This window comes from Schistosoma haematobium, chromosome 1 (genome assembly GCF_000699445.3).
Source record: "Schistosoma haematobium chromosome 1, whole genome shotgun sequence".
NCBI classification, from domain to species: domain Eukaryota; kingdom Metazoa; phylum Platyhelminthes; class Trematoda; order Strigeidida; family Schistosomatidae; genus Schistosoma; species Schistosoma haematobium.
In genome coordinates, this window is record NC_067196.1 from 39,276,249 (window position 1) to 39,295,934 (window position 19,686).

General features: G+C 38.3%; 1 protein-coding gene across 1 annotated transcript; it reads right to left on the reverse strand.

The window, feature by feature from the left end:
• Positions 1–836: 836 nt before the first annotated feature.
• On the reverse strand, positions 837–19,040 carry MS3_00009750 (uncharacterized protein). The gene is made up of 13 exons (XM_051218151.1): positions 18,989–19,040; positions 9,397–9,453; positions 9,258–9,355; positions 9,151–9,221; positions 9,046–9,118; positions 8,900–8,998; positions 8,563–8,829; positions 7,123–7,251; positions 6,985–7,077; positions 6,892–6,933; positions 6,752–6,853; positions 6,625–6,699; positions 837–1,594 (listed from the first exon to the last, which is right to left on the reverse strand). The coding sequence occupies exons 2-12, from the start codon at positions 9,433–9,435 to the stop codon at positions 6,651–6,653; spliced, it is 1,062 nt and encodes a 353-aa protein (XP_051074014.1). The 5' UTR covers positions 9,436–9,453; positions 18,989–19,040; the 3' UTR covers positions 837–1,594; positions 6,625–6,650.
• Positions 19,041–19,686: the final 646 nt, after the last annotated feature.

Here is a 19,686-nt window from a genome sequence, read left to right on the forward strand (position 1 = left end):
TGTTATTTGTAAATTTCTCATCATAAAATATAGTTATATATACTAGTAATCTTCACGGGTAAATATTACCGAAAAGTAAACTCTAGGTGAATACATTGCCAAATATCTCATTATCTTGGAAAAGTTTTTTCCTCGTATGTAGTCACAGTAGTTGATTTAAAGAGAATCCACAAAAGTAATGTATTCACCTGCCACCCATTTCGAAGTCAACAGATACAGTTTCTTATATTTCGTAGACAAGAAACTTACTAGATGATTACCAGGCTTTAAATTTCCGGATCTTAGTTTCTCCTGAACGCTACATGAACATTCCACATTTTGTGTAGATTTTTAGATGAACACATCAAGAAAACGTTATGTTCTCCGACTTCTCTGTCCAAAATCCACGGATAGAAACAAACAATTCATTTAACCTTCATATGAGTATCAAATAGTGGAAGAGTTATAGAAGTACGTCTGACCATGTTTGTGAACACCGTAATCTGCTTTTGTAGTCTCACTGACCCTCGCTACCCACTTTTTTCTAGCTCTTATGTTTAATGGTATGTCCAAAGTCAAAGGCACCAATAATAAGCTAATAACTGTTCTGTTGCCGTAGTTTCTGGAACCCACCTTTCCTCTATGGTTGTTTCACCATTTTGTGTACATAATTCCACACTAATACATAATGATACCTGAGAACTCTTAGTTCGAAATCGGTGTTGTACGTGTGACCATTTATGAGTCACTTGGATTTTTATCGTGTACCTTCATAACTTGTTACCTAACTGTATGAAAACCCATACCCTCACACTGAGTTTATCGTTTCTGACAGGTTTACACATAGTTGGTTTTATCTTTATGAAATTCAGCTTGCAAAACCCTTTTACCCAAATCACTCATTTAACTGCAGATCCGACCTGTATTGAATCATGACCCACATTGATGCGACTTACTGTCATCAATAGATTTTCCTTAACAATAGTTATTCGTAGTGTCGGGCAAGCAGTCTAACATGTAACCTCACGAAAAGTGGACGCTCTCTATTGGGTCGTTGGTGGTGAGTGAGATGTCTGTCTGTATAGGCTTTGCGATTGGGTTTAATAGAACTACAAAGTAGAAGAACGTCTCTAGAAGCCGAGTCTGTCATTTGATCATAAAATTGACCTGCTATTTCAAGTCAAGATAAATTTATTAATCAGTATCAAACTGTACCACACAAGATGGAATCGATTCGTAATATTTTGATTTGTAGTTAAAAATGGATAAAATTTTCTTCGTATAATTCCAACCCTTAACCTGAGAACTTAATGACTTGATATTTTTAATTTCTAACAACGGATTTTACACAATTTCCTTCTCGGCGACAATTTCACGACTAAAAACAATAATTTAGCTTCTATATATCACTGTAATTTGGTGCCGGATAAAAAGATTTAATTGAATTAGAGTTTGTTTAAAAGTTGGTTCATGGTATCAATAAAAACAAAAATCACAAAAGTTTTGAAAACAAATATATAATATTCCTACAATTCTGTGTTTATTTATAGACTAATAACTGTTAGTTAGATCCAGAGATAGGAATTATCGACCCTCCCCAACCTTCTTAAACTCCCTGTTTCGGAAAATAGTTAAAAGAGCGATATCCAATTATTGGTTCACAAATTCTGACTAGAATTTCTAAGTTATGGCATTACAGTTATTAAATCAATTTGAAAATTAAGATCTATCAACTCTGTGATACCAAGAAAGGAAAATCAATGTATACATCCTTCGTTAGGTGATAAGAGACTTTGTTGAAGCGTCAAATTTTCTACTTCGCTTTCCGTTAAAACATTTAGTAATCTGTTACAGAGAATCGAAGTTGTTTTAAGCGTTAATATTGATTGGACTCATGACCTTCCTAATACATCTTCAAATTACGTTCTAGCTGTTTTAAAAACCGTAATCTTCAATTTAAAGACTTGACTTAAATATTACTTACTTAGGACAGTGTAAACAGTAAATAGTATAATCCATAATAATTCTGACCGTCTTTATCGATTGGTCTGAATCAGTTACACTGAAATCTAAACGACTTTGCGAGTTCATGTTACAAATTAAACGAGGAGAGGATTCAAGACAGTTCACTTCAATACAACTTAGTATTGGGAAGTTGGGAAACACTGCCTTACTTTTCCTATTTTCACTTCTACTCGATTTTCAGTCAGCAACAACGTAGAACTTCGTATGTACGTACGTACATCAGCTCAAGTTGCCATACCACAGCACAGAAATACAATTGTCGATTCAAATCCCATAGTGGTAGAGGAAGTAAAAGTATAAGCAGTAATCGGAAAGATTAGGGTTTGGAGATGTTATTCAAAGAGTATAATCCAGTGAAATAAATTTGGAAAGAGGAAAAAAGGGACATGAAGAATTCAGAAGATTAGAATTTGAGAGAACACAAAGAGTGGATGCATTGCACCATTGCAAACGATTTTGAGCCATGTCATTCAGGGTCTCTAACCATCGGTTGCTATCATCTCGCGGTCCCCAACCAGGTAGTCTACACCTACCAACATGGTTCAGTCCATTTGTCAGTGACTTCATGGATTTGTGCCATGTTTTGGTCTGGCCGCCCCTAGTTTTCCTCCAACCTACTCCTACACCATAAAACATAGCACGTCGGGGCAGTCGGTCGTTGGGCATACGTAACACGTGTCCTAGCCGTCTCAACTGATAAAGTCTCACTACGTCATCAATTGATTTGCCATCTTTACCTAGTACCCGTTTCCTAACAACTGCATTACTTGGTGGTCCCAGGATATCCGAGCAATGTTTCGAAGACACCTATGATCAAATACTAGTAACCTACGGATATCCTCTACTCTTACCGGCCATGTTTCACTGCCATAAAGTAGGACGGAACGAACTGCTGCTCAGTAAACACGTCCTTTGGTTGATAGACGGATATCTCGCCTACGCCATAAATGACGCAAGTTGGCAAAAGCTAGTCGAGCCTTCTGTATCCGTGCTGAGATTTCGTCACACACCAGACCACAAGGGCTGATGAGACTTCCAAGATAAGTGAAGCGGTCGACACACTCAACTACTTCACTCCCTATCACTAGTTCGGGTGTCGATGTAACCCAATCCTGAAGCAACATTTTGCATTTCGAGGGAGAGAATCGCATCCCGAACATGCTTGCATTGTTGCTTAGAGTGGTCAGAAGACTGCATTTTGTCAGTGTCTTCATCAAATAGAACTATGCCATCGGCATATACTAGGTCAAAAGGTGAATCTCCTGGTAGAAGTTCAACCCCTGGAAATTTAGATGAGGAAAGTGTAATCTTTAAAAGCACGTCAACGACAAAGTTAAACAAAAATGGAGAGAGTGTATAGCCCTGACGAACATCACTTGAGGTAATCAATTCTGATGACAGGTCTCAATAAGTTCTCACTCAAATATTTGTGTCCGAGTAGATAGCCTTTATAAGGTTAATGTACTTCTTTGGTACTCTTTTCAGTGACAAACACTGCCATAGAACCTCATGATCAACAGAGTCGAATGCCACCTTGAGATTGGGAAATACTATTATTGTGGGATGTCTGAATGTGTATCTATGTTCTAGGATCTGACGTAATGTGGATATCTCGTCTATACAGCCACGTCCAGATCGGGGACCAGCCTGGTTTTCTCTAGTCTGCTCTTTACGAGCTTTGGTTAGGCGTCGAAGTATTATTGAGGCTAATATTTTAGACACTATATTAGTCAAACTGATTCCTCTGTGATGGTCACAAGAGGAGTTTTGTCCTTTCTTATAGACTGGCACAATCAGTGATTGAGACCAGTCAGGTGGGATTACGTCCAGTTCCCAAATTCTACCTAAGACTTCGATTAATCTCATTGCTAATACCGAACCACCATCGTTAAAAATCTCAGGAGTAAACCTGTCAGGGCCTGCTGCTCTCCCTCGTTTCAGATTTCCTATGGCTTTTTCAACTTCGTAAAGAGACGGAGGACCTACATTAACTTGCCATTCAGGTTGATTGGAGATCGTGGGAAACCGAAGTGTGGCTGAAGGCCAGTTGGACTCATCCCTAAAGTGTTCTGGCCATCGATCCAATCTTCTGGATTGGGAATGAATAAGTTGTCCATCTTTTTCCAAGATAATTTCACTAACAGTTGGGTTCCTAGTACCGGTTTCCTCAAGAAGTCTGAACAATTGTCTTCTATTATTTATTGCCGCTGCCTTTTCCATCACTCTTGCCTTCGCTACACACCACTGCTCGTGGTCATTGCGTAGGCTTCTTATCATCCTGAGCTTAAGCTGACTCCGCACTTCGCCATGTTACGAGCCAGATGGAATGAGTTTTCGAGTATCGATCAGTGCAGTTGGTGTCGCTGAGATCCAGTATTTCTCCCCAACCTTATGGTTTATCTGACTAGCAGTTATCACTGCTGTTTTCACAGCTTTTTTGATATCATTCCAAGCCGCCTTGTGGCGGGCATCACTTACATGGCTGCCTAACTGTTTTTCTAGTTGTCCCTGAAGTGCATTCTTAGCTTCGCTATCATTAAGTAGAACCCTAAGGGATTTTGTTGCAGCATCTTTCCTACGTCCAATAAGACGCAGACAAAGACGCGCTAACACTAGAGCATGATCTGAACCTAAGCATTTGTTCCAGAATGAGCGACAGTCTTCTATCGAGCCCCTCCATCGGTAGCTGATAGCAATGTGATCTATTTGGGTCCAACTTTGGGACGAATTAGGGGGTCGCCATGTCAAAAGATGTTTTGCCTTATACTTAAAGTTAGTATTTGCAAGAAACAAGCGGTTATCTAAGCACAGCTGCAACAGACGGTCGCCATTATCTGTTCTTTGAGCCACGACACCATAAGATCCACATAGATGTTTCTCGTTTTCGCCTAGTTTTCCTACTTGAGCATTCAAGTCATTAGCCACTATTACTACGTCAGAACGCCTAACCTTTTGGAGGAGGTCAGAAGACTTTCTTTAAATCTCATATTTTACCTCATCTGAACTGCAGTCAGTGGGAGAGTAGGCAGCGACGACAAGTGTCCCTATCTTCCCGAGTCTTTACTGTTCCGTTTAGTCGGACAGCGCACAAGTGGTTGTCTACTGGGATCCAGTCTAAGAAAGCTAGTTCTTCCCTAGGAATTAATGCTATACCTACGCCGGCGAGGCCACGAGAAGCAACATCAGGGCTTCCAGATACACGAAGTGTGAATCGAGATGGTTCTTTATTTTGATATGGTGAGGTCAAATGAATGACGCTACTCGGATCCTGTATGCGCGTTTCGGAGACGCAGAACACATCGATGGTGCGAGATCCTAAATTCCTAGCTAAGGAGGCCTGTTGTCCTATTTGGCACAGTGTTCGGACTTTAAAAGCTCCTACATGTAGTTTAGAGTTTGGCTTCAGGAGACTGGGAATAACGTTCCGCGTACTCGAATCGTTTGCATTAGCGGCGTGAGAAAAATTATTCGTTGAGATAAGAGGGTTATTAGGTGTAGGAAGAATTTGATTGTGACCGACATGGTCTCATGTGTTGTTTTGGGTATGAGGGCTGATGTCACTTCCCGGCTGCCCACATCGTGGAAGGGTATTTCTTAAGGAACCTGAAGAGGAAATTGGATTAGTATTGGTCTTAACGACCTGGAAGAGTGACCGCAGAGCCCAAGGGACAACTACTTGAGGCCGGTCGCGCACGGCCTTTTCGTGGAAGGTTTCTAATGTGTTAGCTCCGTTCTTCAAAGGACCTTACCGCCGGAGACGGAAATCCGTGAGGTAAAGTGAGGTGTGGCATTTTTAGGGTCGACCTTTTCTAACCCCATCCCTCCTTGTGGGAAGGCAGCATCGCCGTCATGCTGGTTGTCCGAGAGAAACACCTTACTGCTTTCACACCCCTCTACAGTCAGCAGTATGACTTCGCCCTCAGGCCTTGAGTTGCTGCTTTTAGTCTTACCGTTCTCCAATCGACCTGCCTGGCATGATAGAACATACGGGAACATATGTTCTAGCCAATATAGCTCGGTCGGATCATCACGATAGGCAAGCCCGACCACCACGTCAATGTAGCAGCTACGGTCGGGCTACTCGATTTCAGTCAGTCTTTTAAGTACTCATGTTTAGTTATTTTGTAAACTACTACTAGTCATATGGTTGATATGTATTGTGAATTTTTGGAAGTTAAAGTCCTGGGACAAATCGACTACTGTAAAAGTAGGCGCCCCAGATCGTTGGCAAATATTTATTAATCCCGAAAGAATCATTTTTTTTAATTAGTTCAGAACCTACGTATAAAGTAAGTTACATTTTAGATAGTGAAATTTTTTCTTTATTCCGGTGTGGAAACTCACCACTACCAAAACCTAATTGTTTCAATAATCAGAAATTTTCTATATTAGATATCAGACTGAAATAATCAAGTCCACATTCATATTTAAACATTATTAAATAAATTAACCCCTTGAATTGCTGACTTAAAATTAAAAATAACTACGTATATGGTGTTTACATTTTCCAATTAATTAGGATCTCTATTCAATCCATTTTTGATTAGTAATACTCTCGCTCTGATCCGCAATTTTAATGCTTATAGTTTTTTAGAGAATTATAATGGTCATCAAACTTACGCCAATTAAGTTACATGTACTCCAAGTTATACACTTTTCTTGTCATCTTTCTCTTGGTCTTCCTCATCGTTATTCCTAGAAATAAAGTAAAAATCGTAAAAAAACTTTTTATGACCATTATATTTACTCGTTGTCATCTTCGTGCTTTTCTTGATCTCTGTCAGCAGTTTGTTTATTTAGTATAAGTTGGTCGTCATATAAATGTCGATAGTCTCCAAGAATACCTATTCTTTTGAAAAGTTTATGTATTACTGATAACATATATACTTTTCATTTTCTTCATGTACATTAGTCTCAGTCATATGTAACCTTTAAAAATAAATATTATTGATCATCGGAAATGTTTATTTCCATGATTACTTTCTTTGCTTATCTTCACTTTTGTTCAGGTTAATCTTAGCTATGTTTTCTTCCGCACCAGGTAATATAAGCCTTAAGGCTGGTGAGCACTTACTTTGAAAGTGAAACTCCATAAGAATACAAAATTAGGGACCATACTTTAGCATTGATGCTCGGGGTAGTTGTGTCTGATATATCTTGATATTCTTACTATCGAGTTCGCCTTTTTGACCGAAATAGGAAGCTCCTTGTCGCCCAAGAGAATTGAACATTTCTGATCTTGTAAACCTAAAGGCAAAAGCATAAAGACACTACCATTTTACTCGATTTTTTACAATTATGTATGTATCTACATATACAAAATTTTTTGATAAGCGAATATGAACGATGAGCTTGTTTGTTACAATCAATGCTGAACTTTATTTGTGATGGTGGAGAATATTTGTAACCCAAGTGGATGATTTTGACGAAGTTTTGTTCTCGAAACTGAATGGTTTGGATATGGATTTGTTTCTCATTTAGTCTATTAGTGTTTAAATAAACGGAAATACTAAGTATAAATTATGGAGCTAGAATTCTTATGCATTTGATGGCTGATATATGTTACATCCTAGTGAAGATTAAATTATAGGTAACTTCTGAGAACCATTAATGAACTAATATTATATTTGTTCTTATTTTGTAACTATTCAGTAACTAAATTACGCATAACTATATTCCTCTTACTATAAGCTTTATTCTGACTTATAAACTATTATGATACGATTTATTATTCTTAAATTATTCTCAGTCTATCAATTACCATCACCCACAACCATAGTCACCTTTTGGCCTGATCTTGTACAAATGTTATTTCCTATTTCATGGTGTGATATGGTCCGTTTGGCTCGTGTGTAAACCAGGTATGTTTGGAATAAATGATTCGCGTAGCGGAAGCTGGTATTGGTGTTCTGGACTCAACTGGCAGGGCTAGTAGTACAAAGGACCAATAAAGATGCTAGGCTGCTCATACCGGTCGAACGTCATTGGTTTGACGCAGTGATAAGACTGTATAAGTCGTATTCTGATTGGCGAATAAATCACGCGATATTTAAGGGGGCTTAAAGACAAAACAGTATATAGTGGTAAAGGTTAGCTTTCTTTTAGACCAAAATTTACTGTATGCTATCTGGACTGTGAATAACTAAGATTCTACTCGAGGTTATATAGTGATAGTACAGTAATATTAAAAAAAACACTAACTCCATCAAGAAAGCTCATAAAGTTTATATGTGATACATATATCTAACTTAGTCAAATCGACATTCAAATTGTGATACCTCGAACTCAATATTATTCACAAGTTCATCAGATCGTTGCACGATTTTCAGTGATACTTCATTTTATTAATCTATGTCTACGTATTGCGTTCAAAGTTCATTCGATCTACTTTATTTCGTATTAAAAACTTCGTACACTAATTTTTTAGTTTTGTTGTCAATGATTCCTTTGACTCATCATTAATTAGGACAGCTTTTAACATGTATTTAGTTTGTCCCATACTTTTTACACTCGTACTTTAATGGTATATAATTAAAACTATTTGTATTAATTACGTACCATCCAATTTGAGCACAGATTTCTTTAAATCTTGTTCGTAGAAATGTTATCCACATACAAAATACAAAAAACCAAAAGAATGTTTCATATAAATTTTGATCTGTTTTTGCAGTTGCAACTGGATCAATTGGTCTAGGGCATATATTATGCATTAGACTTCGTTCAAGTAGTAGAAATTTAGCGTACGCAAGTGAAAAATCATATTTTAATATATCTATTCGTTTATGTAATTCTTCTTGTTCCTTTAACTGGTTTACATTGGGTAATCTAAAATGGTCAAACGTTTATTTAAGAAAAAAAATTGATAATATTCATAAAATTCGAAATAACACTTTACAATTTTTCATCGGCAAATTTTTCTTCAAATTTCAATATCTTAAAATAACATTCTAAATATTTTGCCAAACTTATCAATAGTTTGTCACATTCTGGGGATCTAATTTAAAGAAAAACTAGTTATCAAATAACCAATAAAAAATATACTTGATCATTTTAGCAAAGTGTTGGGAATATTGGAAACGCTTTCCTGAAGCTTTTAGTCTTGTCAAAGCAGTAGCTGTCCTTCCACTAGAAAAACTTGATACTTACATTTTATATCCTTTATAGTTATTGTACGAATTTCATCAACAATTTTCATATGAATCTTTTTGTAAAGATTTCTGGTCATCACCGTAAAAATTTATCCAATATTTTACTTTTGTGAATAAATAGACTTTTGTGATTTTTGATCAGTAAATTTGATGAACACAAGTTCATTTTTATCATCGATCCACTCAAATCTTCCTGTTGTCGGCTTTAAAAACCAAAATTATCATATAATTAGATTAAACACACCAAACTTAGTTCACTTTGAAGAGGATTTGCATTGTTCATTGTGTATTTCAATGGTATCTGAAAAAATAGAGATAAAGCGTTTGGTACAACGTTTTAGCTCAATAATATAAATTTGACAAAAGTTGTATGAAAACAAAGATTTTTTAATGATTGTTTAATTTGAGACATGTTTTAATCACAAACTGACATTAGTTGGATAATCATTGTAAATCGAAGATCGATGAACAGCTATTTTGTCCTGGTTTGTGACTCCTCAGGTTTGATGCTGTGTGATCCAGATTGCCTACAACCCAATACTGCTAGCTTATAACAAAATAGCTGTGCATCACTTTCTAGTTTTCTGTGATCCTTCAGCTTGACATCAGTATATGATATAAACTTCCCTTTTCCACCTATCTCAATAAACATAAAATTATTCATAAGTTAAAGCTGAAAAAGCTATTAACCCATAATGTACCAAAAAATATTTTTGTACGATGATTTTGACTTATTTTACGTAGACATCCACTACTAGTGACTTGCCAGAACTTTTTTATGTACAAAACGATTGATCTTACTTTACTTGAGTCGCCTGACCTAAAGTCTGATCTTTTGAGTTCATATAAAACATTAATATCAATTTTATTAGATTATGTACAAAATAATTATCATAAGAACTTGTTTTACCCTAGGATAGTATTTAAGACGGATCATCACACATTTAAAAAATGAACATTACTCCTATCTATATCCCAGGAGAATAAGCTGTGAATTTTAAATAACCGGACTTCTTGTTATGGCGGACTGGACTGAATCTCATTATTGTAGTTCTGCACACCTGTACTACTGATTTTTCACCCCTATTGTTATCACAGATTCGCATATCCGTTATTATTGTGAATTTCACGTAGATATGTTTATTGTATTTTAGTCAAGCAATTCAGATTGACACTGTTGGTTATGTAATATATATATGGTAATGCTTATTCATGCCGTCAGATTTTCTTCTTGAACCATAACACTTCTGCATAATAATACAAATAGATTTTGAATGTTGTAACTAATTTAAATGTTGGTAAAATAATGATCTCAAAACACTTGTCTGTTAGAATATTTCAGTGTATTCTGCACATGGGATTTTAAATTACTGGAGCAGTTGAAATATACTTCGAATGTTAATAACTACAGTGACTTTCAATTGAAATTATGGTTTATTGTACGCATATATGCTTGTTCTGTGTTTTCCTTCACGTAAAATATTCAAATCAAATGTATTTTATGGGACCCTATTTATGTCTGAGAAGAATTAAAAACGGCATATTTTACTATTTCAAGGCAGTTAAACTTCATGCTGATAAAATCAGGAAAAGACAAAAATAAAACATCTCCAGTTGAAAGCAGTCATTAAGTCTTGTTTGTTATTCACTATGAACCAATAAACTTTTACTTTATCTAGGTATATCAATGAGGTTTGGCTCCTGCTAAGTAACATTATTGTCAGAGAATGTACGTTCACTCAGGTGATTAAATAAGATAGTTGTCTTGATTTGCTCACAAAACAATTACAAAGCTTACTCGAGTGAGTTGAGGCTCAATTCATCGACTCTTTCAAAAGAAAGTTGAATCTACTGAGAGACCATCATTGTCAGGAATGACACAGGCCATCAAGCCTCCTGTCTTTTCCAAACTGAAACTGAGTCAATATAAAATTAACTGATGTCTGTAAATTTTGTTTAATACCTCGCTCAGTGTGTATGTACAATGAAGAAAAAGTATGTAAGAAGCCTAAACCCTGATAAGCAACATAGAAAACCTTAATTCCTACTTGATCATAACTCCACCTGTAGCTCTTCTAGAGTTACTGCCGGTTCCAGACCCGGGTGAAGGAGGAAGGTTGGGCATGGCGTCGTAAACCCCATCCCGTGGAAAAAAATCTTGCTAAAAAACACCAACCAGATTAAACAAATTAAACCATTTAAACTCTGCTCTGGGGGTTGAAAGAAGAACTATGACGCTCCACAATGAAAGCCGCGATTCTTCGGAAGTCACGAGACCGATGTCCCTTCTAACAACCAGAGCAACAATTAATATAGGTACGTGGAATATCCGGTCAATGCGAGACACTGAGAGGACTGATCAAATAGCTATGGAAATGAGAAGATACATCTCGACGGTTCCTGAAGTCAGTGAAAACCATCGGACTCAAGTTGAACAGAAAAGGTTGGGTACGGGAGAGATGCTGCTGTACTCTCGTCACGAAAATGAACATGCTCCGCACACAGGGAGTTGCTCTAACGCTCTCCAAAGTAGCACGAAATGCACTTGTAGGATGGGAATCTCACGGATCCAGAATCATCAAAGCATCATTCAAAACAAAGAAGGAGGGGATCTTAATGAATATTATCCAATGTTATGCACCCACCAATGATAGCAACGACGAAATTAAAGATCAATTCTACGAGCGGCTGCAGTCAATCATAGAGAAGTGCCCAAGAAACGACCTCACTATTCTGATGGGAGATCTAAATCCTATAGTAGGAATAGACAACACCGGATATGAAGATATCATGAAACGACATGGACTGGGAGAGAAGAACGAAAATGGAGAAAGATTTGCAAATCTGTGTATATTCAACAAATTGGTCATAGGTGGCACAATATTTCCACACAAACGTATACACAAAGCTACATGGATCTCACTGGACTACACCTCAGAGAACCAGATAGATCATATCTGTATCAATAAAACGTCCCGAAGGACAATGGAAGATGTGGGAACCAGGAGAGGAGCTGACATAGCTTCAGACCACCACCTAGTTGTTACCAATTTAAAACTGAAGCTGAAGAAGAACTGGACAACGGGACAGACAACACTACAAAGGTTCAATACAGCCTTCCTTTGAGATACTAACAAAATCAACGAATTCAAGATAGCTCTCAACAACAGGTTCCAAGCCTTACAGGATCTACTGAAGGAAGAAGAAACTACTATGGAGGGCAACCGAAAAGGTATCAAAGAAGCATTAACTTCAACGTGTCAGGCGGTTCTGGGCCTAAAAATGCATCATCATAAGGAATGGATCTCTATAGAAACACTGGACAGGGTCAGAGAAGTAAGAACAAGAAGACAGCAAATATCAACAGCCGAACACGAGCAGAGAAATAAAAGTTACAAGCCGAATGCACAGAAGCAAAGAAGCAAGTGAAGATGAGTATGTGAGCCGACAAGAAGGAATACAGGGAGGAATCAACTACAACGGTTGGAAAAGCTGCAAGAGAAGAAAATATGAAACAGCTTTATGATATAACGAAGAAACTGGTAGGGCGATATGAAAAACTAGAGAAACCGGCCGAAAGCAAAGAACGTAACTCAGTCATCGAGATTCAAGAACAGAAAAACAGATGGATAGGATACTTCGAGAAACTCTTGAATAGACCACCTCATTTGAATCCACCGGAAGGCATTTGACAGTGTTGACAGTAAAACATTATGGAAACTACTTCGACACTATGGAGTTCCTGAGAAGATTGTCAACATTGTACGGAACCCTTACGATGGACTACAATGCAAAGTCGTGCATGGAAGACAGCTAACAGATGCATTCCAAGTAAGGAAAAGAATCAGACAAGGCTGCCTACTCTCTCCCTTCCTCTTTCTTCTGGTGGTCGACTGGGCTATGAAGACCTCGACATCTAAAAGAAAGAGCGGACTACAATCGACAGCTTGCATGAAACTAGACGATTCGGTCTTCGCAGATGACCTGGCCATCCTATCCAATACACACAAAGAAATACAGATGAAGATAATTAGTGTAGCAGCAGTCCCTACATTAGTAGACCTCAACAAACAAAGGAAAAAGCAAACTCCTCGAACAACATAGAAAACGCCAACCAACCCGACCACACTTGATAGAAGAACTCTGGAAGAGGCGGAAACTTACACGTATCTGGTGACGTCATGAATGTGGAGGATCAGATGCAGATGTAGAGGCGAGGATTGGTAAAGCAAGGACCGCATTCCTACCGTTGAAGAACACATGGAACTCAGAACAACAACAATATCAAAGTACGAATCTTCAACGTGAACGTCAAAACAGTCTTACTGTATGTAAAAAAACGTGAAGAACTACCGCAACCACGATCAAGCATGTACAAGTTTTATAAACAGTTGTCTACACAAGATACTGTGGGATAGAACAAACCAACTTCCAGCTGACGAGGAAATTAGGAAAAGACGCTGGAAGTGGATGGGACATACGTTGAGAAAATCACCTGACTGCGTCATGAGGCAAGCGCTAACTTGGAATCCTGAAGGGAAATGGAGAAGCGGAAAGCCAAAGAACATACTGCGTCGGGAAGTGGAAGCATAAATCGAAAGGATGGACAGCAACTGTAAACAAGTGGAAAGAATCGTCCAGGACAAGGTTAGATGGAGAGTGCTGGTGGGCGGTCTATTCTCCACCACGAGGAATAACAGGCGTAAAGAAAAGTAAAGTAAGTAACCAAAGTTTAGGTTATGCTTCTTCCTCCACCTGGTGTAGGTCGTCCTATAGAGGTAACGCGTTCAATCATTCATAATTACAATGTATACTGACGATTAGCTACTTTAGCTATTCTCCAAATAAGACTGAAGGCTATGATTTTTTGGTTACTTCTTCTCAGATTAGACAGAATTAAGTGGTTGTCAATCAGAAATTCTTCGACGGAGAAGATACTATCTGTGCGTGACGGCACCTGACGAATCCTCGAAATTAAGAAATGATCTCAATTCTTCAATAAGGCCAAAGAACCAAAATTACGTAGTCGTTATCTCCTTTGCTCGTGCGCTAAGCAAAGCTGACTTTACGGAGAATGCCATCTCCTGAAATCATCATATGAGGTTGAGATAATCTCTCCCGTTAACAATTATCGTACTCAGTGTCAGCAGCTAACTTACCGCAAAATACTAACCAGTGATCTTTAGGGGTTTGCAAATATCGCTGAGTGTCGTAAAAATTCATGAAGATTGATAAACTATTAAGTGTGTACTTTTAGTGCTATTGGACAGAAGTACATAAACAGGTGAGTTCCCTCTCCTATTCTGGACTATATGCCTTTGAGTGTTAAAAACATGTCAGGTACAGACGGGGTCCCGCATGTGGCTTGAGATGCCCACGTTTCAAATTTTTCTTTCATATGGGTATCATGTACACTGCTTGGCTCATGCAGGTCATACAGTATGTTCTGTGAACACGTAAGCTTGATTCTTTCGATATGAAGGGCTTATGCGTTCTTGCCTTGTCCTCTCCAATTGGCCATGGAAGGAAAATAGACCTACCTACCCATATATTTACTTATGCTTGACAGTCCATAAATAGAATTGTCTACCCGAGTCGCTTTCGGTCTTGATTCTGGCATTATTTGGCTTGTTCAAATGAATGTAGATACCGATTGATAACCAATGCCTGTTGGCACAAGATACATCGGGATCGAATGCGGTGATCTGAAGAGGAGAGGAAACCACCTTCGGTATTTTTTGCCTGGTATATCTATCCTTCTTGGTCAACCGTACCATATGTACGATCAATATGTTATAATGCTTCAGCGAAGGCTTTACGAACTTCCGCTCTTTAATATCATAGGTTGCATAATCATTGTTTGTGTTTTCTGGGGTACTTTCCACAACGATTCTCCTTTATTCAATCTCAGTCAACTTGAGTTTTCGTCCGACCTGCCTTAGGACATAGTACACACGTACTCGCATGACGCGACTCATGGCAAGGACCACTCAAAATGGCATACAAAGGACCCATCAAAGTCCTTCATTGCAAACGCGAGACAGATTATATTAGAGGAAACATGAATATTGTAGAAGATTTGGTCGAGAAACAAAATTAGCTTGACAATTGGCTTGCAGTAACATCCAGAAAATTCATGGAACAGAGTGATGCCTGCACATCTGGCATCAGGTCAAACTGCAGGGATGAAAAGAGTTTAGGTAACAGCATCTCACGGCTTGTTGAGATGGTTCTCACTGAAAGGTCAGTCATTTTTCCATAAGTTAAGAGAGTCCTTCAGAAGGGAGTCAAAGCGTGCATCTGAACACAGCCACATTATGGCCTTAATTAATAAGCTACTTAAAGAGACAGTCGCAGGAGTTTATATTCACAAGCTTTATAGTGTAGCACAAAATGTGGGTTCAAGAAGCACGCAAACAAACCGAGTCATGGACGTAACTCCTACTTTTGCTGAGAAAAGGAGCCTAATATTGAAAAATCGACGCGAACTGGCTGAATCCGGAATATATGTTCGTAAGGATCTCAGCCTGGTTAATCATATTAGTAGACTATCAAAAAAAGCATAAACATATGAGCGCCTCCGGAACGGTTAAAAACCTCATACTTAAGGGTTTTCACGCAAAACTAAACTACTCAGCGGAACGAAGGCGTTTGTCACCATATTAAGGGTATGTCATGCAAATGCTAAATATGATGGAGGAGCTCAAATACGTGGTGAGTACAGAAAATCCTAGTGTTATTTCTGTCTTAGAAACATGGGTAGCGTCAGATAAGTATGATAGTAGATATTAATCGCTTCGTCTCTTACTTTGTAGGGCTGACAGAATAAACTGTAGGGTTACTGAGATTATCCTGTTCATGAAAAGCGTCCTAACCATACGAGCTACAAAGATGGTGGCACACGACTCCAGGACATGTGAACTGGTGCTTTGCCTTCAAAAATATAAAGGGCAAGATGTTCACTCGGTTGTAGTATACCTCAGCCATGAATGATCATGTGGTCATCACGTCCAAAGTCATGGTTGATCTGGTCTGTCAAGCTGTTGCGCTAGCCCATCCTAGCTCATGGAAGACAAACATAAAGACGACTATCTCCGCAGCCTCGACTGAAAGCTTGAAAATTAACTCCGGTGCATCAGTAGACGAGGCATGAACTCAATTCCGGCAGTCATATAATCAAGTAGCTCAACTATTTACATACCGGACAGTTCCAAAGAAGAAAAAACACAGGCATTACTGGATAAACCAGAAGATGCGATATCCACCAAAACAAAGGAAGTGTTGGGTAGCCATCAGCCTCTAAACAACAAATATAATTGGATGCTACAGATAATTGCGAAGTTAGTATGTAACTAGAATTCGGGTATCTCAGAGAAAATATGAGAACCAGTTAACGCAATATGTAATCAATCATCCCATGAGACTGGTCTCGTACATAAATTACAAAATGAAGGTGCATCATTAAACCTTCAATCCAACTACCGAATGGAGTGAATCTTAGGTTACAGAGAAAAACAGTGACAAAGCAGAGGACATTGCCAACTATTTTGAGATAGTTTTCACTCAGGAGGCCCCTTTAGACAAGGGACTAGACTCAAATAAAAGATGACGAAATTGGTTGCTTACTGTGAATTTTGATGTGGACGGAGTACTAAAGGCCCTGAGCACCTTATACACAGAAAGCTCAACAAGACCAGATGGACCACATGTTAGAATTCTAAGGTCAATTATACCATACATTGTCACTCCATTTGCTACTATATTAAATCTGCAAGTTAGCCAAGGTGAGTTACCCACGGACTGGAATGATACAATCGTCAATCCAATACATAAGACAGGAACAAGACAACTTCCATCAAACTGCTGACATGTCGGCAGTACTTGAAATACTGTAGAGAATAATCTAAAACGTCAAAACAACATTCGTAGGAATCAATAACTTGTTGAATAACGTATACCGTGGTTTCTGAGAAGGATTAGCTTACACAACATTCTCATAGCAAGGGTGGCTCTACATAGTGGAAAACCAGTGGATGTTGCCTATATAGACTTCAACATGAAGTAGACTACTCTTGAAGCTAGAAAATATGAGAAATTTCGGACTTCGCCTGGAGTGGATCAAGGATTTTGTGATAGGTCGCAGACATAAAGTACGAATAAATTACAAATGCTCCTCCTGGAAACCAGTACGTAGTGGAGTACCGCAAGACTTTGTCGTAGGTACTTTACATGTTATATTGTATATACAGTTAGGCCTCCAATTCTACTACACGCTGATGATGTAAAAATCTGGCGTGAAATAGCAGGAAACACAGATGCGCATGTTTTTGAGGCAGACTTGATTGTTCTAATTAACTAATCTAAGAAATGGCTGATGCCTGTCAACGCGGCTAGGTGTGTCTACATGTATATTTGTGGATACAACGATATATATGTACAGCGCAGGAGAAGAGTCAGTGCCTATAGTTCAGTCTGACAAGGACCATGAGGTGAAGGCAAGCCGCAATCTGAAAAGCACAGACAACCATCATCAGGTCACGGCTAGAAAGTTTAGAACATTACGGGCTTAGAGACGGACATTTATTAAGTTAGTTCTTAATATGTTCACTACAGTAAACACAAAACTAGTGAGATCCAGGCTGCATGTCTTCGTTCAAAAGGCGACTCGGATATGTTGGCAAAATTAAAAAAAGAAGCTACTGGTGCAATTACAGAACTCAGGGGTGTAGCCGTAAATAAATCCCCAAAACAAATAGCTCTGTAAGTCTTCGACATTGGATGCTGACCACATTAGTTTTGGTGTACTCACCTAGTTGAAGGCGTTCGGTCATGCATCCACACCAGATCACGAGTGGGAACGCCGTGCTCAACATCCCCTACAATCGCTAGCCAGTCTAAATAAGCCGGTCCGCGATATATTGATAGCCTATTAAATATATCTTCAGACTTCCTCCCTCTTACCTTTTGATTTCACTTGTTGGGTACGCTTCATATTAGGTGTTACTGGTTAAAGTGTTGTCAAACTCTGAATACCTGTGACATTTTCAGGGGTTTATTGTACAAAAAGTGGCTTGAAAAGCTAGACCTCTTTAATTTGTCTTATCGCAGATTAAGATTTGATCTGATTTTGATGTACAGAATACTAAGAAATGATTTTGGACACGATATATCCTCTCTTTTTCTTCCCACTAGGTCGGAACATCTCAGAGGATTTAGCAAGCGAGTAGAGAAGCCAAGAAGGAACAAAATACCCGTGGCATACATGTTTTCACACCAAGCCATCAATTATTGGAACCTGTTATCCGAAGCGCTGGTGTCCGCACGCTCAAGTGACTGGTTTATGAAAAGACCAGACACTCGATGAAGCTGACTAGAAAAAAACTAACGTAGGCCCTCTCTTCTTACTACACAAATCCGAGTCTAAAAACCATGTACTCTGCTTGGCAAAAGCACTGTTATCGTCTTATGAATAACTCGCTTTGTAGTTCTTAACAGTTTTGTTATTGACATACTCATTGCGTGTTGGTGTCTGATTTCGAGAAAAAACCAGTCATACAGCCCGTTTCCTTCAACTGTTCGGCCATTTCATATGGTATAAACCACTAAGATCAACTTGAATAGCTCTACTCTAACTCCATCTTTGCTCTACTTTTTGTTTCGAGTAATTGTTTACTAGATTGATGTTGTAAATTTACGTGAAGGTAAGGAAAGATATAGAAAAATATTTTGAGGCAATACAAGATATAGTGCCGTGAGTTTTATTGGTGTATTCATTTTCGCGGAAAATGTCAAATAATAATTTTACGATATACATTAAAATAAAATACTAAACTCACGGGCTCAGATTTGAAAACGTGCCAGTTTTGCTACCATAGCAACACTACTGACATCGTACTCAAATAGAAGCAGCCTGGAAAGAAACTTGCCATTATTTACATTCAATTTTAATCAAACATACAACCAGTAACAGAACCTTTGTTTGAATCATTTGAACATGCTTCTCGTTCCAGCCGTACATGTTTTACTTAATAAGTGTGGGCAATACTTAGTGTTTTCCTTTTTTGTTCTTGAAGTTCTTTTGTATGTATACAAATCTTATCACCTTCATTTCGGATCAAGTGCCTGTGTAGAGGAGTTGTTTATATTGTTTGGTTGGTTGGTCTCAGAAGTCGCAAAACATTTTTTCGGTTCTTTGATATTTGACCCTAACGGTATTTCCAAACCGGCGTATATTTCCAGCCTTGTGTTTTACATTCCTTCGGCTTTAGGTGGCACATTCTTTTTGTTCTGGCAGTCGTTCGTTACACAAATAGAAGTTGTCACCTGTTCTACTCTCTTGTGTTTCAACTGTCTTCAGTTCATTACATCCCTAGTGGTTATAATCCCTAACAGAAAAAACCCAAACTGAAATATCTGAGGTAGACCTTTGCTAGCTACCTAACCGCATGTCATCTCACTGTGACTCTTCATTCCCCGCTCTTGATTGTAATTATTTTTCTTCGTATAACCTTATTGTCGCTTGTGTTGGTGTCGG

Coding starts and splice junctions, on each gene's coding strand:
- MS3_00009750 (XM_051218151.1), bottom strand. CDS start 9,435: ATGAACAATGCAAATCCTCTTCAAAGTGAACTAAGTTTG. Junction 9,119..9,150: donor AACTATAAAGGATATAAAAT/GTAAGTATCAAG, acceptor GTGGAAGGACAG/CTACTGCTTTGACAAGACTA. Junction 7,252..8,562: donor ATCTGTGCTCAAATTGGATG/GTACGTAATTAA, acceptor TTTTGCCTTTAG/GTTTACAAGATCAGAAATGT.